This window comes from Fistularia commersonii, chromosome 1 (assembly GCF_037954325.1).
Source record: "Fistularia commersonii isolate RoL2024-O1a breed Wild chromosome 1, RoL_Fcom_v1.0, whole genome shotgun sequence".
Taxonomy (NCBI): domain Eukaryota; kingdom Metazoa; phylum Chordata; class Actinopteri; order Syngnathiformes; family Fistulariidae; genus Fistularia; species Fistularia commersonii.
Window position 1 is genome coordinate 5,638,622 of NC_141284.1, and position 23,379 is coordinate 5,662,000.

The 23,379-nt window shown below is 43.5% G+C and overlaps 1 protein-coding gene across 1 annotated transcript in view; it reads left to right on the forward strand.

Moving 5' to 3' along the window:
* Positions 1–641: 641 nt before the first annotated feature.
* Positions 642–23,379, forward strand: part of nfic (nuclear factor I/C) — a 41,190-nt gene continuing 18,452 nt past the window's right edge. Inside the window, exons 1-4 of the mRNA XM_086145818.1 lie at positions 642–1,228; positions 12,963–13,133; positions 14,180–14,356; positions 18,529–18,712. Coding sequence (XP_086001944.1) covers positions 1,199–1,228; positions 12,963–13,133; positions 14,180–14,356; positions 18,529–18,712 — 562 coding nt within the window. The 5' untranslated portion in view covers positions 642–1,198. The remainder of the gene's footprint in view (positions 1,229–12,962; positions 13,134–14,179; positions 14,357–18,528; positions 18,713–23,379) is intronic.

Here is a 23,379-nt window from a genome sequence, read left to right on the forward strand (position 1 = left end):
GAAGATAATAATGCTTTGTTGATCCCCATTGGAGAAATTCAATTGCCACAGAAGCAGAAAGCAAGAGGACAGGTGACAAAAAAGACATGAGTGTACAGACAATAGATAAATACATTAAATAAGACAAGATTAGCTATGTAAAATGTATAAACGGCTATATAATGGATGAGAACATCTTGATATCAAAAGAACATTTTAAATCGCTAGGAAAATGACTAGAATATTATACTCTTTTAATATAAAACAGATAAGTGCTATTTTCAGTCTTTGTTTCATGGTCATTTTTGATTAAAAGTTCAAATACTCTCATAATTCGCTTCCAAAAACTTTTTTTTTCCATGTTGAAACTGTTCCCATGGTTACAGCCCCGCAAGGAATGCGGGAGTAAAAAAAAAAAAAAAAAAAAAGTCAGTTCCAGAGAAGCGCCAAAGTGTCCTGTGTGTGTGTTTGTGTTTGAAAGGGGATGAGTCAGAAGTGTGTTAAGGCCACAAGCGCAACACACACACACACACACACACACACACACACACACACACATACACACACACACACACACACACGCACACGCGTCCGAAGAGGCTGCCGCTGCAGCTTTAAGCCGCTTGTTTGGGATGGGCTGAATTTCATAACGTCATTTCACTTCTCTTTCTTTTATTCTTCGCCCTCCCTCCCTCGCTTGGTCTCCTTCCTCCTGTAAATGACACGGCCCGCCTCGGCCCCGGTCGTCAGCACCTCCGGTTGGCGCCCCGCTCTCGGCTCGGCTCGGCGATGATCCTCCCAAACTTTATCCGGTTCTCCCCCCGCCGGGGCTCCGCTCCCGGGGCGCAACTTTTCCGGCGCGTCACCGTTTGCGGACTTTAGAAGGCGGTCGGGAGTCATCCGAGGGCGACCGGAGCTTAAAAAAAAAAAAAAAAAAAGGAAAGAGAAAGAAAAAAAAGAAGAAGGGTGAAACACCCCCTTTCCCAACAGCAGCAGCAGCAGCAGCAGCAGGAAATAAATGCAGCGTTTTCTCTGAACCGGAGACGCCGCCGCTCGGGGGAATCGGCGGCGGCGGCGGGGGAAGCGCGTTGCCCGGAGCCGCGGGGGGGAGAGCGGGGTGCCGCTATGGAGGCGGCGGACGCCCGCTGAAGCCGGATCCCGGACCGACGACCCCCCCCGCCCCCTTCCTCCTCCTCCTCCTCCTCCTTCCTCCGCCAATATGATGTTTTCCCCTCTGTCTTTGTCTCAGGTAAAAAAAAACAAAACAAAAACAAATTTATTAACCTTAACCTTCCCCCTTTACTCTCCCTTTTCTTGATATTTGATACACATGCACGAACCGGGAGAGTTGACCCTACATGGAAGCGGCGCTGTCACGTACGCGGATTATTGTCGGGAATTATTGTCGGTTTCACAACTTTTTTTTTTTTGTTTGAGCAGAGAGAGTATTTAAAGTATTGCAAAGTAACGCGTATTTAAAAAAAAGAAAATACACTGCAGTGCATCTATAACTTTTACTGACTGTAACTTGACTGCCAGTAATTTGCAGTGTTCTTATTTTGAAAGGCCCCATTATGACAGGAATACCCTGAAATCAGAATTTTCCTTAAATTATGTGTTAAACCTAAGTCGAACACTTTTTAAACAATTATGTGTAATTTTACTTCATTCAAGAGACTTTCCCTCAAAATGATCTTGACAGCGGTTGGTCTTTATTTTTCATTTAAAAAGAGGAGATAATTTCCCCTGAGAGAAACCGTCTGAATAATTGAGCAAGGCTTTGCCTTTAAGTAAGCAAAAAAAACAAGAAAAAGATAAGATCAACTTTATTGATCCCCATAGGGGAAATTCCTCAAACGCGATTGTATTAATGAGAAATCACCAGAAACTACCTGAAAATGAGATGAAGTGAAATGACAATGATTGAAACAGTGTCCTGAGCGTGAGCAATGAAAGAAATAGAAATGGTTAAATAAGTTAAGCAGTTAAAGATAAGGTAAAAGTAAGTGTATATATTTAAAAGGATATGTGACACTGTGACGTTCCTTCCATTTGAATGATCCTGAAAGGTCCCTGAATGCAACACAGTGTTTGTAGCGCTTTTAGCAACGCTCCTGTGGTTGCAGGTGGAGGCAGATGAAGGTTCTGCTTCTTAATGATGCTGGATTCTTGAACCTGCTGCTTTGTTGTGGAAGCGCTCCCTCATTGATATTCCAGCAATATCATGGACACAAGCATTAAATTTATATTTACATGTCTTTAGAAAACAGGATGCTAATGCTAACAATCCAACACTGCACTGATGTCACACTCCAATGTTCAAGCCTCCAAGCCTGTTAGCTTGGTTCTGTTAGCTCTGGTGTATCACGATATGTAACGACTTGCAACTGGTTGCGCTAGTAGTGTGTCCTGATCCGGTAGCGTCGTGCTTCTACTGTCCCAAACTGCATCAGCTTCCGCCCTGACTTCCTGCTAGGGGTTATAGCCACAACTACACATGAAAAAAGGCTATCTGATCTTATTTTGTTAGCTTCTCCTAGTTAGCTCAATATAGCATATTACATTAACTCCGGTCTTTCAATTACAGGGGGAAATTTCCATTGCCAAATCGGTTTTGACACAAACACTTCTATAAGACTGCAAATTGACGTGCACCTCTGTGTGAGCAGCAGCAAAAGTGTAAGCAGTTATGTCAACAGAGTATTAGCAAACACAAAATACATGCACACAAATCTTAGCTAAGTTACTGTGCATAAATCGACAGCTACCTCCCCCATGGGGGATTTACAGTGATGCTGCGTTCAATGACAGTCAGATGCGTATTAACGGCATCCCACTCTCACTGGCGTTTTTGTTATTGATTTAAAAAAAAAAAGAAAATTAGCTGTTTAGCAAACAGAGCTAATTTTGCTTGACTGCATTCTTCGTGCATGCTCTCATCAAAGTTTGATATTTTGGTCTGTTTCCCCACAACTGTCCCCTGGAGAGGGAGATGGTTGTTTTTGCCCCCCCCGCTTGTCGTTTGAAGTTAATGCTTTGACTGTCGCTAACAAGATTTCGCGCAGCTCTGGCACCGTCCCTAAGTTGTGGTTGGTTAATTAACGCGGAAAAAAATAAAATGCGAAAGCCTTTAGCGTTATGCTGCATCTGCAAGTTTTCCCCGTCTTAAGTTCTTAAGAAGTTTCCCGCTAGAGCTTTTGACAAAACTATCTGACATCTGAGCGCCCACGCAGCGTTTCGTTCTTCTGATATCTCAACGTAAAGGAGATGAGAACAAGGGTTCTAGCGAGAGAAATGAAGAGATGTGTTCAGGGCGTTTTTTTAAAATGTATTAACTTAAAGTTCCATCGAGCTCCGTCTGTCCAGACGGTCGCAATGTCTTCGCGAGCTGTTTTCGTTTTGATTGTGCTCCCTCGCACCGGCTGTGGTGGTGCGAAAGGAGGGTCGGTAGGATGGAAATAACGAAGTGTTTATGATTGCCTGCTTGAGCTGGCAGGGGTTAAACTTGCACAGTTGTTACGCAGAACAATCTGGAAGGGACCCCGGCAGAAACTTGGCTTGGGTGTTCGGTCCAATCACCGGCCAAGTATGATACAACAGTAAACTCGGTACAGAGCCAGTTGAGAAAAGGGCTAAATCATGTTTTCCTTCCTTTCTTTTCTTTTTGGTGGAACCCCCCCCCCAAACACACAGACACACACACACACACACACACACACACACACACACACACACACACACACACACACACACACACACAGACTTGGCACTGATGCTGATTGGCGGAATCCCTCTTGTCTTAGCAGCGCCAAACTAGATCCAACTCTGCCAAAATGGCCTCTGCTGCTATTACCACGTGATCTCGCTAATTTAGCGGCCTAGCATGTTCCAAGTCCAACTGTTTCTGAGGCGCCCTCACAACCATCAGGTTCTGACATTCGGTCGTTTGTTGCGGTAAGCTCTGGTGTAACAGGGAGCTCCACCTGATGGTTGGTGGGATCTGTGGCCAATGAGATGCTTTGGTCTGCTTTGAGTGACTAGCGCTTTCATGCTTGCAAGTTCTTGCAAAATCTGATAAACATCGATGCATTCTGATTTAGGAGCGGTCGTAGGGTCCGTGAACTGAAACTTCTTAGCTGTGTTTTCCTCTGCGACATGCCGAGCTCTTCTTTGGAGGTGCTGTTTTTCATTCACCGTATTTTATGGCACTTGAACTTCCTGTTCCCGCTTCTGAAAATGGGATCTCATGTTGTTGTTTTAGCAGAAAATACAGTTTCGGAGCTCCGTGGTAAATTTAGCTTGCATGGCTCCCTGTCGTTTGTTCCATTTCCAGACAAATGTGTTGCTGTGAGGGTGGACATTGAACTAGTGGAACATGAAAATCATCCATGCATTGTTTCGGGGCAGGAAAAGTCCCAACAAACCAGGACACTGGTGGACAGATGGATTCCCCCCTGGAGCGGGGAGGAGGGATTGTGACGGTTGTTACCGCTGCACCTGTTTGACAGTAGTCTTTAGACATAGCTAACCCCCAATCAGAAGGGCCGGCCCGATGGACCGCAGCTGGTCGGCCATTTTTGAAAAAAAAAAAAAAAAAAAAAAAAAAAAAAAACTTTCCCTCCTCTGTAGTTTGTTTGCCATGTGTCGGCGGCCGTGGCCTTGCTAGGACGCCCCCCCTCCACCCCCCTCTGGCATTTGCCAGAACTGCCAGATGGCTCCAGGCCCTGCTGAACAGGGTCTGGGATTAACTTGTGGCTACGAGGTGGAACACGCTGGAAAATGTGCACGAATGAGGCGAGCTGGATTTGATTTATCGCCCTGCGCGGCGCAGCCTTTCCTGCTCGCGCTGTTTTCTCGGTTGCAGGGAGATTTTTTTAGTTTTATTTATTTATTTATTTATTTTTTTTTAATCGCTCGCGTGGCTCCGAGCATTTGAAGAAGTGAGTGGCGATACTGTCGCGGCGAGGCGCTTGGTTACCCCAGCTCGGACAGAGAGGCCTGGAGCCGCAGTTTATTTTCCGCTGTGGGCATGTTGTGTCTGACACACTGAACTCCCAGCCGGTGATGTTTCCCCGCACCTCTGGAACCGGTCTTATTATGACACACACACTTTCCTGGTCATCCATCGATGCATTTCCTTGAAGCCTCCCGAGAAAGTGGGGCAACGGTTTGATTGCATAAAATGTGACGGTCGCGCTCCCTTTTCTTTCCATCTCACCCAGGATTTGTTATTTTTAAAGTCTGGCCGATGACAAAGCACTCGGATATCTAGGTTCTACCTCCAGACATGTTCCTCTGGGGTTGCAACCCTGTTCCGCTCCCTTCCATCAAGTCACGCAGCTTTCCTTTCAGTCGTGGCCCCGACGAGGTAAAGCCTGTTCCTGTTCCCGTCCTTCAAATCTTCATATATGTGTCTTTGTTTTTCAAGATGTGATCAAGGCATCGGATTGTGAACCCAATTTTTACAGCAAGATATTTGGTTGCAAAAGGCTTCGGACTACTACCTGTACAAATTGGTTTGTGAAAAATATTGCTTACTAAAAAGTACTTCATAGAAGAAGAACACATTGGTTGTCAAATAAATTAACTGTTCACGGGCTACTGACCACTAGCTGAAATACGCTAGTCATGCTGCAGCGTCTGTCGTGCTAACGCCCCGCTGAACTAATTGGCTCTCAGCGCTTCTGTTTTTGATTTTAACTGTTTTTGTGCTTTTTTTCATTCCTGAGAAGGTGAAAGAGATGGTAGTGAGGTGCAAAGGAGGCGTTTCGTGTTTATCCATATCTTGCTCTCGTCGGTCCCGAGAGGTGATGGAGGGAGCTGACACTCTTCAGTATATGAAGCAGAGTCATCAGCATAGAAAATATGCTTTCTAGGCTATCCTGAGCAGAAAATGACCTTAAAACTGTTAATATCTATATTGGCAAGTCAGGAATGGATTGAACCGTTTGCCGTTATTTTTAATTTTTTTTCTTTATGGTTTACAAACAGCAATTAGGAACAAATTTAAATATGTAAACAGAAGCACCGCTGTATTAGCTAAACTGTCACTGGCAAAAAAGTTGTTGACGTTTCGTGCAAGAATTTCTGATATGACTAAAAACGCAGGCAGGAAACTAATGTTACCTATGGTAATTATTCTGGGGTGAACCTGAGTCTTGCTGAGTGCGGCATTGTGGGATCGGTCCACGGTACGATCATCCTCTTGAGTTTTGGGGATCCAATTAAGCCCAGCAAAGTAGAAGTACGACCCGTGTTGTGGAAACAAAGTGGACTACCTTCTACTGCTTCTGTTGCACCTTATGGTAGAACTTACCGTCATGTATGCCATGTATGGCGCGAGATGTCCATCGCCCTGTTTAAAGATGGCCCCCAGTGTCGGCCGTGAACAACCTCTTTCGATGTCCAGCCTCCCATTTCCGTTGACCTTCTTCTAGAAACCTCCCCTTTCTCTTTTTTGGATGTTGACAGCATGGGTAAGAGAGAAAGTTGGTGGTTTGATTCTGACAGGGTTCTTTATGTGTGCGTTAAATCTTCAGTTTGTTGTGAATGAGAGGGTTGGATGTTTATATTTCCCCTTTTGATTGACAGCCGATCTGTCCGTATTTAACCCCGCCCCTCTCCCTGTGGTCAGCTGTGATTGGCTCCACCCTATGTGCAGTATCAACAGCACAATGAATGAATGATTGGCGTCTAAACCCTCCTGCGATTTATTCTGAGCCCTCTGGACTTGACGTTTGATTTAAAATTGAACCAGATTGTAGAACAATAATTAATTCCATATACTATAATTCAGCCTTTGTTCATTAGTCGTCCTATTTACTGCCCATTCGGTCATCGGGAAGTTGGAGCCAATCTCACAAGGGGCTGGGTTTAACCTGGACCGCCCATCTGTCAATCACACCAATGCACAACTTACATTGCACAGTGCACAATTTAAGGAGGAAGTTGGAGAACCTGGAGAACCCATTCCACCTCTGGATGAGAACCGGTAGTCTTGTTGTACCATGAACAGTAAAGTAAACACCCCACTGTCCTGTTGAGGGCGATTGAGGGTAATGAGTCCTCTGCCTCTGATTCTGATTGGAGGGCTACATGTGACGTTCACTTCCTGTATTCATTGTGAGACATAGGACAGAGCCGTTGCAGACGGGACCAAGGCGGATTTTGGACGAAGCTCTGAATCCCGGCCACCTTTTGTGCCGATTTTTAAAAACCGTTATTGGCCAAAGTGATGATTATTGACAGCTGAAGGCCTGACTGGATTATTAACCGCAGGTGATGGCGTTTGTGTTTTGTTTGACATGGATTAGAGATTGGCTAGAGTTCGAGTATTGTTGTGGTGGTTTAAAATATATTTGTTAAAGCAAGCGGGCTAAGCTGACGTAAGGTCATTATTATACATCTGCATGCTACATTATGTGTGTGTGTGTGTTTGAGTTTGGACGCTCTCTCTGGTTGGTAATGCATCAAGTCTGGACCAACAGGGGCGCAAATTGTTTTAAAATGTCTGAAATTACACCATTTTGGGGTGTGTCTGGGGGGTGGCATGTGTGTGGCGGGTTCTCCTTTTTCAATTATAGTCTCTTCTGTTTTCGTCAAAGTTCCCAAGCTCATTTTTTTTTCCTTTTAAAGACAAAAAAATAAATAATCCAATTTAATGCGTGTGTCCTGATTGGTCACCGTCACCGTTTTGAGCTTCCTGAAGAAGCCCTACCAAAATTAAAGCATGACAATGAAATTTGATAATAATTGTGATTATCTTATGAAAACTGCCTTTTTTGGGGTTGGGGAGTTATGGAGCCCACCTAAGACAACGCGTAAGTCCTGAATCTGGTTCTCCACTTGACCGGGTCCGTAGGAGCCACCGGTGTCCGCTAGTGACTCTTATCGGCTTCAAAAACAAACCTCTGAGTAAAAAGCTCTCAGTCCAAAACTCTGGGTAACCAGGGGCGACGGCTGCGGTTCGTAATTGTTTTAAAGCGGAGACAAAGATTCGCCCGGAGCTCCACGTTCTTAATTACAGAAAGATACACAGGCCGAGGATGACTCACCAAAATCCAGATGAAGAACCATTCCAGACTTATTGAATCACTAACCAGCAGAGGCCTTCAGGAATGGCACGTTTTTGTTTTTTTTTTGGTTTCTGTCTCATCCGCCGCAGCTGCCGGGTGTCAGGAATGACCCGGGAGGCAGTGGAGGTGGTGGGGGCGGAACACGAGAAACAGTCGTGGAAGGTCAGCGGACGGCAGAAGCCCGGCAGGTGTCGGAGTTTCCCCGTCAGGGGTTTTTAATCCGTGCCGGAGCTAATCTTTCCCTTGCTGTCTTTATTTATTTTTTGAAAAAAAAAAAGGCATGCCATTTTGGGGTATTTTGAGCAGCGTCTGTGACGACTGCTTCCACTTGGCGACGCTATTTGGATCGGTGAACTCCTTGGACGCCCTTGTCCTCGCTCAGTGTGTTGAATTTACTTTAAGAATCAGTTGATGTTTCCTGTTTGGTCATTTAGTAGCCCGAAACTCAAATTTCAAAACATGGGGATGCTACTTCTGTTTAATCTTTTTTTTTTTTTATTCTGAAGTCTTGAGGGAAATTATTTGCTTCCTCCCATGGCGCCACCTAGAGGTTTGGAGGTGAAACTAATAGAGTTGATGTTCTCTCTTTTGCAGCCCTTTCTGACACACAGGACAGGATAAGAGTGTAAAGATGAATATATGAACGAGTATATTCAGTTTAATGTGAGGAAACTGTGATGATAGTTAAAAGACATTAAAAGTAGTTTTCAGGTTTCGAAACATTATTAGAATTTTTTTTTAAATCTTTCATTTGAATTGTTATTTCGTTGTTAATTTTACTGTGATTTCACATAGATTTTTTTTTTGGCTCATTTCTTTTTCTCAATGTTTTTGAAAATAATGAGTGACCGAGTGGAAAAGTTTATCCACATAGACAAAAAACAAAATTGAATCAAGCTTTATTTTGAAATTTTGATGGTGAAATGAAGACTCGTAAATGTTTATTTGGAAAATCCAAAGACCTCTGTTATTGATATTTATGTTTATATTGGTTGGCATGGTTACAGGATGACATCACATATGGGGGGGGAATCAAAACAGCCCTGGATAAAACGGCCTCGTGTTTTATATCTGTGTTTTTGGCATGTTACTGCACCGTAAACTCGCCTCCTCTCTTATTAATTCTCATTTGTTGTTTCTGCTGTCATTCATGGCGCCTCCTTGCCTTTCCCCCCGTCTGTCTTTATTACTTTTATGCTTTTTATACCGTCCTGCCAAGGCGGCTGAGCATTAGCCAGCTGGCTAGCGGCGGCGTGTGTCGCAAAAACGCCACCTATCTTGCCTTGTTACAGTCAGTTTCTTGCCTTTTTTTTTTCCGATAACAACCGAAAAAAGACGTGCGTTTGTTGCCGTGGGAGAGGAAAGTTGATGTGAGATTTCCTTTCATAATTATTATTATTTATTAACTTTTTTTACGCTTCGGAAGCAGTCAAGCATCAGTGGATTCACTGCTCTGTTGCGTAAGACATAGCTAAGATGGGGGCGGATGCACAGCCCGAAGCGTTTGCTAGGTTGCCCCCGTCACCCTGCTACCCCGATGCCCCCACTGTGACCTTTGACCCCGCCATCCTGCACACAAGCTCGCTCACAGCATGGCCGCCACGTGAGAAGAAATGCGTGCAGGACCCGAGTTTAAATGGAACTGATGTTTGCTTCACATTATCAAGGCCTGTTATCCACATGATAATCATCAAGTAACATAACGCAGCATAAGGTGCTACATGGTAGTGAATAAAATTGTACCTTTGCATGGTGTTACCTGACCGTATGAAGTCAATCGTGATGGAAAGCGGTGAAATGTCATTAAGATGCATCAGGTTGTGAAACAGGATATAATGTGAACCCAGAGAGACGTATCCCATCGGTTCATCGTCCGCACAGGCACCTACGATCAGCAGTTTGGTGGGATCAAGTCCCAATTTCGGGTCAGGGGGCTGCGTTTAAGCTGGGTCCGTCAATCACCGGGCAGACATGGAGAGAAATCCAACTCATTCTTCGATTAACCTTCATGAACAGGCTTACACTTGCACGATATAGTGCGAGTGTAAGCCTGTTCATGCCGGTTAATTCATATTGTCCATGTTCAACTATCGTTTCCGAAAAACCCTCCTTTGATTTCTCTGCCGGGTCTGCATGTTCTCCCTGTGGATTTCCTCCAGGGTCGCCGGTGTCCTCCCTCAATCCAAAAACAGGCAGTAGGTTCATTGGAGATGATCCAGATGTTTGAATGAGAGGGTGAATAGTTGTACGCCGCTCCACAGGGCCCGGTGGACCAGTGACCAGTCCAAGGTGAGGCCCTCCTATCGGCCAGTGACAGCCGGGACAGGCTCCAGCCTACCCCGACTGCAGGATAAACAGTCTAGATAATGAAAGAATGAATAAGTATCTGTTGCTTGGTTGTCTGAAGGATAGCAGGCAGTGTGGGATCCTGCCGTGCCTCTTCTTCGTCGGTGTCAGATTACAAACGACGGAGACTCTTGTTACAATTTTCAGCACTTGTGTGAGCGTGAGCGTGGGTCGTAATCCTGCCCCGGCGAGTGTGAAGTTGTGATTTCGTAGCTCTTTATCCGTCTTATTTTGTAATTGTGTGCGTTCTCTCTTCCGTCTTTCTCTTTCCCTGTGGGTTCCCCGGTGTTTAGCGTTCCAGGAACTCACAGGAAGAAGGTTCCTGGTTTGACCCCAGCTTGGTTTCTCTGTGTGCGAAACCTCTGGGTTCTGTCCAGGTTCTCCGTCTTCCTCCCACAACCCAAAAAACAGTGGGTAGTTTCACTTAAGATTGATTTGTCCGTAGGTGTGAATAAGAGGTTGATTATCCCTACATGTGGCTCTGTGATTGACAGGAAACCGCTTCAATTTAAACCCCGCCCCTCACCCTGCTGTCAGCTGTGATTGGCTTAAAAAAAAAAAGAAACCCCATTCAATTTTATTGCATAACCTAGAAAACACCAAGCGGGGACTCATGGCTGCTATTGTGGAGCTGAGAAACCATTTCTCTCAACCCGCAACCACACACACACACACACACGCGTGCACACATGTACACAAACACTGTAAATGTGCATCTCAGTCAACATACCATATAAATAAAGAAAGGGGAGAGGAGGAAGGTGGTTTACCTCATCGCCGCCAAGTACGAGGAACAGAGGTCACCAGAGGCCCCACAGTGCGAAGTACTCAGAGTACACACAATGCAGTATCACTATCATAGCAATATATTATTTTCTCCAGGAGGGAAAACTCTGTAAACATCTGCTCAACTCTCATTTTTAGTGAATAATCTGCGTGAAATCGCCTTCAAATTCCAAACAAAGTATCTTAAAACTGAAATCTTTATAATTATATAACTATCATTTGGCCAAAGGGGAAGGAACCAATTGGTGATGACATTGAGGTGAGAGGCGGGGTTTAACTCGGACGGTTCAGGTGTCACTCAAATGCAGAAATCGAAAGTTTCATCCTTATTTTCACAACTGAGGACAATCAGAAATCTTCGGAGGTCGAAGAGAAAGACGTAGAAAACATGGATGGAATCAAACCGCTAACCTTGCTGTTAGACCATCTTACAGCCTGAAACATTATTCCTACGCTTTATTATGTCTCACTTACCAAACTCCTCTTATGCATGTTCATTCTTTTGTTTTTGGTGGCAAAACAGAAGGGAGTTCATTGGGTCAATATTTCCGTTTTGCTTTTTATCTTAGCGGTCAAATCGACAGTTTGTCATGTCATGACCGACCCGGCGTTTGCACTCGCAAGGTTGGCCCGTCGTAGAGCCTTCTCTGACGTCCAGTTGGCTGCACGCGTAGCGCGTGTGTGTGTGGTCCCGAGTCTCCCGGGTTTCCGCGACCCACTTATTAAAAAAAAAAAAAAAAAAAAAAAAACGTGTCGAACCTGTCATTATGCTCGTGGTCTCCCACTCGAGATGACAGAACAGTGGCGTGGTCCCGCGGCACCGCGTTCCCTCTGTGGATCCGCGGTTCTGGGCCGACACTCTGGAAGCGCTTCAGAGATTCACTGTTTTTCTTTCTTTTTTATTTTTTTCTCCTTCACTTTCAGGCGTCTCTTTTTCGCCTGCCAGTGCCATTGCGTCGCACCCTGGTGTTTCGATCTTGGGGCTATTTTGTACTTGAAAGTAGATCTGAAAAGTCGAGCCTCCTCTGTTGCCTTTGCTAGGAAGTGCGGTTTTGGTCGGTGCCAGCAGAGGGCGGTGTTTTGATGGAAGGTAACTGGTCGCTTTTGCCGCGGCGGACGAATGACAACATTCGAAACGATATCTGTCTCAAAGTCCTTCTAGTTGTCCCTCAACTCCTGGTTAAATCGATCATCTGAGAATGTTTTTTTTTTTTAAATACTATATTTGTGTGAGAAAGACACACACGCTCACGCAGAAACAAACACTCGAATGACTAATTTTTTTCTTGAACATGTAACTAGCATTTAAGTGGCGTTAAATGTCGCTGATTGATGTGCAAATTAGCTTAAAAACAAAAGAAACCAAAAAAATTCCACACTCAGCTCTGCCCTTTAAAATAAGAATTTAATAAGTAAATTAATTTATAAAAAATCCGGGGATATTGTCAATAATCTCACCCCTTTGTCAAATAAATATTAAACTAAAAAGAAAACAATTGTACTAGATTGACCCCGAAAAAAAAAACCCAACATGATTATTACTAGTCATTATTATGATTAATTAATCACTGACCCTTTTAATTGGTAGTTTTGACGCAAAAATAACCCGTCAGAAAAGAGAAAATAGCTTTTTTAGTTTGTATTTCATTTTCTAAATTCATTTTCTCAAGCGCTGATCGACCGCATGGTGTATCAATTGATTGACGATCAGAAATAAATCTAATAAAATGAAACCCGTTGTGTGTATGTGTGTGTGTTTGTGTACGTGCGACACAGGACGAGTTCCATCCGTTCATCGAGGCTCTGCTGCCCCAGGTCCGTGCCTTCGCCTACACATGGTTCAACCTGCAGGCCAGGAAGAGGAAGTACTTCAAGAAGCACGAAAAGAGGATGACGAAGGACGAAGAACGGGCCGTCAAAGATGAGCTACTGGGCGAGAAGGCTGAGGTCAGAGCGGCTTATTATTTATTTCTATTTCTTCCTTTTTCCGTGTTTCGATCAGTCTACCTCAAACACGGCACACTACTTAGATTTAAGAGAAAAAAAAAGAAGTAATTTTCATGAAAATACCGTAAAGTTAAGCCTCAAAAGCCTCAAAATTAAGACGAAACTATCTTAAATCAAACAGGAAAATACCTGAAGTTAATCAAGAAATTAAAATGATCAAGAAAGTATCTAAACTTCATCAAAATCTTTATTAAATTCATGAAGAAACCAATTTTACCAAACTAAACAAAGTAACAAATTTAAATTTATCAAGAAATTACCTTAAAGTTATGAAGAACTTTATATTCTGTGAGAAATTATTTTACAGTGATCAATTACTTACCTTAATTTATTCAATATATTTCTTTTAATTTCTCAAGAAATTACCTTAAATTCTGTACTATGTTTTTAAATTCAATAAGAAATCACCCTCTATTCTGTAATATATACTTTTCAAGATATTAGTTATTAATATTAGCTTGATAATCACATCGAGATATGACCTCGAATGCTCAGATTTAAAACAACATAACCTCTGTGTCATTTTTCGAGAAAAAAGTACTTCAAGAAAAAGTCATCAAGAAAATACCTTCAGTTAATCAAGAAATTACCTAAACTTAATCAAATACTCATTAAATTCATGAAGAAACCAGTTTCAATCACTCAAGAAGTTATCTTACAATTTTCAAGCTATTACCTCCAATCTATCAATAAAAGTTAATCAAGAAATTACCTAAAATTCATGAAGACATTACCATATATTTTTTGAGAAACAATTTTGAATTTCTCAAGAAAATATCCTAAATCCTGTCATATATTTTTAAATCGATCAAGAAATTACCTTGAATTATTTAAGATAACTTTTGACATTTCTCAGTTCATCAAGATATTAGCTTAATGAATTACAATTAATTTAAATTTCCCAAAGAAAATGACTGGAATCAAAAGTCCGCCAACTCCACAGCTGTTTGGATGGGAGCGTGTCTCAGCTGGATGTGTCCTCGCAGGTCAAGCAGAAGTGGGCCAGCCGTCTCCTGGCCAAGCTGCGGAAGGACATCCGGCCTGAATGCAGGGAGGATTTCGTCCTGTCAATCACCGGGAAGAAGGCGGCGTGCTGCGTCCTGTCGAACCCTGACCAGAAGGGCAAAATGAGACGCATCGACTGCCTCCGACAAGCCGACAAAGTGAGTTCCACTTCCCTCTCGCCAAGCACGAATCCAAACCGCCACCTAAATTCCCGTCGTTCCGTCCAGTTTCCTCCCCCCCCCCCCCCCCCCCCCCCCCCGCCTCGTTCCATCCTGGTGTGAGTTCTCGTTGACCCGAAGACGATCCCCGGCGGCGTCTCGTGTACTTTGTCTTCCCCGAGGCGTCCGAGCGCTGAGTGGACGGCCTCCGAGTCTCCTAGGTCGTCCCAGGGAATCCGGCCTTCTGGCCGGCGAGGGGAAAAACAAACAGAAGCTCGCTCCGGAATAACAGCACGGCCAAATGAATCACATGTGACCACGTGTTGCTATGGTAACGGTGGCGGGAGTTCATGAAATAGACCAACGTGGCGCAGCGGTCAGCGGTCTGGCCGACGAGAAGCAACGGTCACCCGGGATCTTTCTATTTCAATGTTCTCCGAGTAGCTGCCTGGGTTCTTCGGGGTTCTCCACGTGTTCTCCGTTCTCCTCCCACAGTTTAAAAACAGTCATAAATTTAATCGAGACTCTGAATTTTCAGTAGATGTGAATAGTTGCCGCTACATGTAGCCCTGTGATTGACAGGTGGCTAAGCCCCGCCTCCGAGCTGGCGTCAGCTAGAACCCAAAACGATGCAGATGATGAGCAAACATCTTATAAAAGATTTTTAGTCCGGCTGGTTTTCAAACACACACACTGTGGGAATTATCAGTGTGTGTGTGTGTGTATTTCTTTTATTTTGCAGTTTTCCAAAAGGTTGATGCTTCATCATTAGATGGTCTGAGACCTTGTGTTTAGGATGTGTGGAGCATCTGTGTGTGTGTGTGTGAGGTGACATATGTTTTCATTAACTGTAGCCCAAAACCTTTGTTTTCGGGCAGATCACTGTTTCCGTCGGCCACAAAATTGGTTTAACTCTTTCTCTCCTTGATATATGGGGATTCAAACAGCGACAGCCAATCACAGTTGGCCTCTGGGGCCGGGAGGCGGGGTTTAACATGTCACCCGTCAATCATCCAGAGACGTCGAACCAGTCGCTCTCATTCACACCTACGGACAATTAAGTTTTCAGTACTGACGGTTTTTGGACAGGAGGAAAGACGGAGAACCTGCAGAGAACCCGGGGAGGGGAACATGGATGAGGGTACGGGGGCGACTAACTCTCCCCTGTGGGTAAATGTCGACCACAAAGATTTCTGCCTCATATAAATGGACTGAACGGAATCTCTCGTGTGGAGCTGGAGGGGGAAAAAAAAAAAGAAAAATCGAATCCTCAGCCGTTTTCATAAGGAACTATTTTGTCGTGACCACCCCCCCTTCCTCCCCCGATCCATCTGTTCGTCTGTTCCCAACAAAGTGTGCCGATCATCTCCAGTTGCTGAACATCAGTTTTTCAGTTCTCTTCCCCCCTTTATAATGGAAGAGAAAAGACAGACTAGCTTTTAACAGAATAAGAGATTTTCATGTGAAATTAAGCAGCGCTTTTACATAAGTCTTTGTCGGTTATTTCTTGCAGTTTTGCCCTTATTTTTTATTTTGCTAAACGCCAGCATCGTTTTCAAATGTTGAGTTTTAGATGGTTACATCAATTTTTTTTGGCACCACATTACAGAAAAGATTTTAGATTTTGTTTGGAATCATTTTGTGCAGATTTAAAGGTATGATCACCCCCCCCCCCCCCCCCCCCCCCGATTGACTTATCAGTCAGTTGATCGATTCTTGCATGTCTTATCAATGTACATGTGTTTTTCAATTTTTCTTGCTTTCTTTACTAATTTATCAATGCATTTATTTATACGTGTATATAAATCTTTAGTTAACTATTAATGTATGTGTGCATTAAATAATTCATTAATCAAAATACACATACAGTGGGGCAAAAAAAAGTATTTAGTCAGTTCCCCCACTTAAAAAGGTGAGAGAGGTCTTTCATTTTCATCCAAGGTACACTTCAACTGTTACAGACTGAATGGGGAGAAAGAATCCAGAAAGAATCACATTGTAGGATTTTTAATGAATTAATTGGTAAATTCCTCGGTAAAACAAGTATTTGGTCACCTACAAACAAGCAAGATTTCTGGCTCTCACAGATCTGCAATGTCCTCTTTAAAAGGCTTTTTAGTCCTCCACATGTTACCTGTATTAATGGCACCTGCTTGAAATTGTGATCCGTCCACAAACTCAAACAGTCACACTCCAAAATCCACTCTGGCCAAGACCAAAGAGCTGTCAAAGGACACCAGAAACAAAATTGTAGACCTGCACCAGGCTGGAAAGAGTGAATCTGCAGCTTGGTGTGAAGAAATCAACTGTGGGAGCAATTATTAGAAAATGGAAGACATACAAGACCTCTGGTAATCCCCCTCGATCTGGGGCTCCGCGTAAGATCTCACCCCGTGGGGTCAAAATGACCACAAGAACGGTGATCATTTTTCGATCAAAATTTTGCGATTTCGGGTTTTTGCATTGAATGATGAGAAATAGGATGGCTCCACATTTTCAGTCTGTCTGCAAGATAATCCCGCACTTTCTTTTGACATAAATGTCACATGACAAAACTCCTACGTGCACAATGAAGCAGAAAAAATTAGGAAAAAAAACACTTATCTGCATTGCCAGGGGTAAAAATACATGCTATGTATTTTTAAATTATAGCATAGAAATATAGTCTGTGAACAATAGAATATTCTTGAATATCTTTAACATAGACCATACTTTAATCAAATGAAACTTTTTTTTTCATTTCCAAAAAAAAGTGTTTTTTTCAGATAGGAGGTTTTGCATTCCAGCCATTGATTTGGATGATCCGTAAGAGGATTTGGAGAAGGTCCTATGGTCAGATGAAAACAAAATACAACTTTTTGGTAAACTTGTCGTGTTTGGAGGAGAAAAAAATGCCGAGTTGCATCCGAATAACACCATACCTACTGTGAAGCATGGGGGTGGAAACATCATGCTTTGGGGGCGTTTTTCTGCAAAGGGTCCAGGACGACTGATTAGTGTAAAGGAAAGAATGAACGGTGCCATGTATCGGGAGATTTTGAGTGAAATCCTCCTTCTATCAGCACAAGGGCACAGAAGATGAAACGTGGTTGGGTCTTTCAGCATGGCGATGATCCCAAACACACCGTCCGGGCAACGAAGGAGTGGTTTCGTGTGAAGCATTTCAAGGTCCTGGAGTGGCCTAGCCAGTCTCCAGATCTCAACCCCATTGAAAATCTCTGGAGGGAGTTGAAAATCCGTGTTGCCCAGCGACAGCCCCAAAACATCACTGCTCAAGAGGAGATCTGCATGGAGGAATGGGCCAAAATACCAGCGACAGTGTGTGAAAACCTACGGAAAACAGTTGATCTCTGTCGTCGCCAACAAAGGATATGTAACAGAGTATTGAGATGAACTTTTGTTATTGACCAAATTCTTATTGTCTACTGTAATTGGCAAATCAATTCTTTAGAAATTAGACAATTGTAATTTTCTGGATTTTTTTTCTCATTCTGTCTCATAGTTGAAGTGTACCGATAATGAAAATTACAGGCCTTTATCATCTTTTTAAGTTAGCAGAACTTGCACAATTTCTGCCTGACTAAATACTTTCTTGCCCCACTGTATATTTATGCCCTTTTTTTTTCATTTGTTTTGTCTGTGAATTATGCTAATTTTCCGGTGTCTTCCCGACTTGTCCCCTTTCAGGTCTCCTCCCACAGTTTAAAAACAGTCATAAATTTAATCGAGACTCTGAATTTTCAGTAGATGTGAATAGCTGCCGCTACATGTAGCCCTGTGATTGACAGGTGGCTAAGCCCCGCCTCCGAGCTGGCGTCAGCTGGAACCCAAAACGATGTAGATGATGAGCAAACATTTTATAAAAGATTTTTAGACCGGCTGGTTTTCAAACACAATTCTTATTGTCTACTATAATTGGCAAATCAATTCTTTAGAAATTAGACAATTGTAATTTTCTGGATTTTTTTTTCTCATTCTGTCTCATAGTTGAAGTGTACCGATAATGAAAATTACAGGCCTTTATCATCTTTTTAAGTTAGCAGAACTTGCACAATTTCTGCCTGACTAAATACTTTCTTGCCCCACTGTATATTTATGCCCTTTTTTTTTCATTTGTTTTGTCTGTGAATTATGCTAATTTTCCGGTGTCTTCCCGACTTGTCCCCTTCCAGGTCTGGAGGTTGGACCTGGTGATGGTCATCCTGTTTAAAGGAATCCCTTTGGAAAGCACAGACGGGGAGCGGCTGGTGAAGGGAGGCCAGTGCTCCAACCCCGTGTTGTGCGTCCAGCCTCGACACATCTCTGTGTCCGTCAAAGAGCTCGACCTCTACCTTGCCTACTACGTTCAGGAGAGAGGTAGGCGTCCCCGCGCTTGCCGTTTTTACCGTTTTTTTGCAAAGAGTGTCCTAGAAAAACATGGGAAAAGAGTGGGTCAGATATCCGGAGGGAAATAGCAAAACCGGCCAATTTCCTTGAGAAAGAAAAAAAAAAAAAATCCCTCCTGTTATCACCCTCGAGAGCTTTTGTCTGAAATCTGTGAAATAACGAAAAAATAATAAACAGCCGGGGGCTAGTAAAGAGTTTATTATCCTGCTTTTTGTTAAAAGCGCGGCTCCTTGAGGAAGGGGTCAAAGGTTGATTGGGGTTGCGCTCTGTGTCCCGGGAGGACAAATTTGTGTTTGTCCTTCTGAGACCTTTAAATCCAACTGGACAGGACTTGACCTCTTCTGAAGCGCTGGACTCGTCTTTAGCTCGGGGTTAAAGAACCCCCCCCCGGGACGACTGACGTCCCATAAAAATGGCGTGTGAGTGAAGGTGAAACCGGCAGGAGACAGGAAGCGGGATGTTACTTCAAAATTGGTCATAAAACAAAAGCTAAGCATAATGTGAAGAAAAGGAAAGCCTGCTTCTGTGTGAAATCTATTGCTGTGAATGAGAGGATGAATGGCTGGATGATTGACAGGTGAATCAAACCCTGCCTCGATTCAGACAATGAACAGATGAAATGCAATTCACAAATCTTTGAGTGTTAATTTCACTATTTTCTTTTAGAAATTACAGCATGCATATCAGCTAGGAACAACATGTGATTAGACACAGAGCCGGATGTTGTGACTCTGCGGGTTTCATTCAGTGTCGCCCGGCTCCATGATGCTTTGCCTGTTACCCGGGCAACCGATCGGGTGAAGACGTTGGAATTTCCCCTGGTGCTGAGTGCATCATCGCCCAGTTTGGAATTAGCCTGGAGGAGCGGGGGGTTGAAAAAAATTGGCCTTAATAGATTTTTGCCAGTCTGACAACAGCTCTGGCTCGGAGCTGGGTTTTAGTTTGGTGACGTTTATTGGACGGAGGGAAAATCACCATGGATTCAAGTGAGAATGTCCATAACACTTTTTTACTTGTTATTCGTTTTTTAACGTCTTTGGATTTAGTGTCCAGCTCCTTTCCATCAAAAGTGCGTCTTCGGGTCAAGTCAAAAGCACCTTTGAATAAGGGTTCTGTGTGTGTGTGTGTGTGTGTGTGTGTGTGTTTGTGGATGTTCTAATCTTCATATTTCGGGGATCTGAGAGGTCCGGCAGGTCTGACAGAATGGCAGAGCGATGGGACTTGATGGCTTCACATCTGGAAGTGGGTTGTCTCGGACTCGCGGTGACAAATTAAACAATTGAATTGCCATTATCTCCATTTACCGTCACATTTATGACCCCCGCCCACCCTCCGGCACGCCTCCAAAATTTAGGTCTAACATGAACCACATGCCAGAGGTGCCAGGGCCGTCCTCTGGACAGGACGAGATAGCAACAAGAAAAAATTACTGTGAATTTTATGTCAGTTGTACTGCATTAATGCAGTAATGCTGTACCCATGCAGTAGTGCTGGGTCGATACACGTCCTTGCGAGGGGCAGTGTTAAACAGGTTTTCTCGCCAGGGGGTTCGTCTGCTGCTGAAAACGAAAAAAACATCCTAAAAAAACTTTTTTTTTTAAATTGAAAATCAAAAACATTCATGATCCAAGTATTCAAACATGAAAAACTGCAATGGTATCTGTTGAAATGATCTGGGGCTCAGATAACATCATTATCTTTTTCACTCTGATTTGTAGAATAAAATTTTAATCCCATAATCTCTGACTATTCACATTTCAGCCAATGGTGATATGTTTGTGAATATGCTAAACGTCTATAGCTATATCTGCAGATTTGCATGTTGATCACCACAGTTATGGACCAATTTCGGGGAGATTACCGCACCTCCGCTTGGGTGGAGGAGGTGTGTGTGTGTGAGTGTGAGTGTGAGTGTGTGTGTGTGTGTGTGTGTGTGTGTGGTTGCCTTGGCAGGGCGGCATCCTGGCAAACCTTTTTAGGATCTGTATTGTTCACAATATGTAGCATTTGTAAACCTCATGTTATGTGACCCTTGACTTTCTTCTTTGTTGGTGCCTCCCAGCTCTCGACAGAAGTTGGGGAACAGTCCCTCTCTTGTGTCAGTGTTATACTTGGCCATTCCCTATGATTTTCTTTTTTTTTTTTTGGTTAATAGTGGGGGAGTGATTTGAAAAGTGAAGCTGCCAGGTTTGTCCCGGCCAATTATACTGTGGTCGCGAGTGCGTGTGTGTGTTCTTCGCACCGCCGTGACATGACCGCCTCTTACCGCTCTGGTTACAACTGGCTTTTTCTCCCTTTTTTAATTTCTATTTTGGCGAAGCGCCGCGTCTCGTACTGAACATCGCGACCAAAATAGCCTCCCGCCGTGATCCCGTCACATGATCAGAGGTGGGACGGAGGTCTCGAGGTAATTTCTGTTCAGGACAGGGAACGGATTATCGGTTTCAAATATTGGGTTAAGAAGTGAGCCTTGTAGTGCACGTTAGGAGCTGGGACGTGCGTGGTGACGCGTATGGAAGCCCACAGGGAACGTTATAGAAAAGCAGGTGATGTGAAAATTGTAAATAAAACCATCACTCTCCCCAAGCTTTCCATTGAATAAGCACATTCAATTACATCATATTAATAAAGGTATTTGTTGTACACTGTATTGCATTACACAAGTAATTCATTTTGCTGTGATCACAGTCATCTTTATGAAACCATTTTGACATTTGAATGTATTGTTTTTCTGCAAATAATCAAGTGTTGAGGATGATTGTCCATAGGTGTGAATGGCTGGATGTTTCTATGTGATTGGTTAAACTCAACCTCTGGCCCGCTGGCTCTAGGTCAGCTGTGATTGGCTCCAGGCCCATCACATGACCCCATAAGCAGGAAGAGAAACATGAAAACTGAATGAATAATAATTTTTAGAGCCTTTTACCCTGGTGTTGTCTTGCGGGTCAAAAGTGACCCCACTACCATGTTTAGCTATAGAAAAAACACCTTAACCTATTTTTTTCCTTGAAAACTTGAAATTTTATGGCTTTTCCTAAAGAGACCCCATAATCAGAAAAAGTGATACTTCTTTTTTGTTTATGTTTCCATGTGGGCTGTACACCATTAGGGTACAAAGATTGTCTAATGGGTCAAGGGAGGTAGGACAAGGGAGGTAAACACAATGTTAAGATCACACGAGGGTTAAATCAAGTGAAAACATTGTTTGAGGGCTTTTTTTTGGTTCAAAATCCCCGCCCGACGATACACACACGGGCTGAAAATGAACATACTGCCTCCCCACATAGAACACGCCGCTCTCAGCTGTTTCAGCGTCACTCAGGAAAAACAAAGAAAGAAAGGAAGTTTCATAATCTAAATGTTTGCAGCCCCCAGAATGAAATGTTCTGAGCGCCATCTATTTTAAACACACAAATCACAACAAGCCGACGGCATTGCAGGCCGGCTGTTTGGCTGCCGGCGAGCAACAGAGGAGGAGATCTCGACCGGCCAATCGCATCCGCTGTCTCTGAACAGCTCAGCCAATCACTGTCATCGACACTGACACGTCATCAGGGCACATCGATACAGGATGCAGGATTGATTTATTTTTAAAGACTGAAAATGTCAGGGCTTCAGTGCAGTGGTTTGATCTCCGTGTTCGCCACGTCCTCCTGGGTTTTCTCCAGGTTCCCCGTCATCCTTCCACAGTCCAAATTTTGTTCGTTTCTGTTGTTCTGTGATTGACAGGTGACAAATCTCACCTCTCCCACCCCAATGTCAGCTGTGATTTGCTCTACACAAAACAGTCAATAAAAATTGTAATTTTCTCTCTACCCCTGAACTCATACAGTAAATTGGCAACATGAGTTAACAACGTCCAAAAAAATAGCACAGATTGAAAAAGAAATTTCATGGAGTTTAAAAATGTCATCTGAACTGGAAATTTAGCAAAACATACTAAAAATATCACAAATATTTTGTGAAAATTACCTTTGCAGGATTACAGAAAATTATAACTTCGAAGTGTTTTCCCTGCCAATGGGGGGAAAAAAAAATGGCGGACAACAACATCATCAGTCGGACGTGTCCATCAATTTTTATTATTTTTTTTGCAATGATTCACGCGTGGAGAGTTAACGCTCTGGCGACGCTCCAGTTGCTCATCAGCGTTTCTGCCCCCGCAGCCTCACTGGGGGTTTTAATGAACCCAAGGGGTGGGGGGGTCCCGTTTATGGCGTCTGCCTGAATTCTCCCGAAGTTCCAAATTTATAGATCACGGCTTCGCCCACGTTCTCGCGGTAATTTAAAGCAGCTTTAAATAAATCTGTTGCGGGGGGAGGGGGTTAATTAATCTTATTTATCGCGCCATCTAATCCCTCATCCATCCTGGAGTTTGGGAGTCGAGAACGAATAGATATTCAATTCTGGTCGAGATCCGCCGTGCGTTTACTGCTTGAGTACCGCAAAGAATTACCAGTACTAAAGTTGCCACAAGTACTCTTTGGGTAGAATGGCATTTCTTTATTTTTAGAACGTTTGGATGCCTCTATATGTGGTCCTGTGATTGACAGGTGACCAGTCTGGGTGCAGAATAAGCGGTGTAGATAATGAATGAATGAATGAATGAATGAATGAACAAGATGATGATGTTGTTT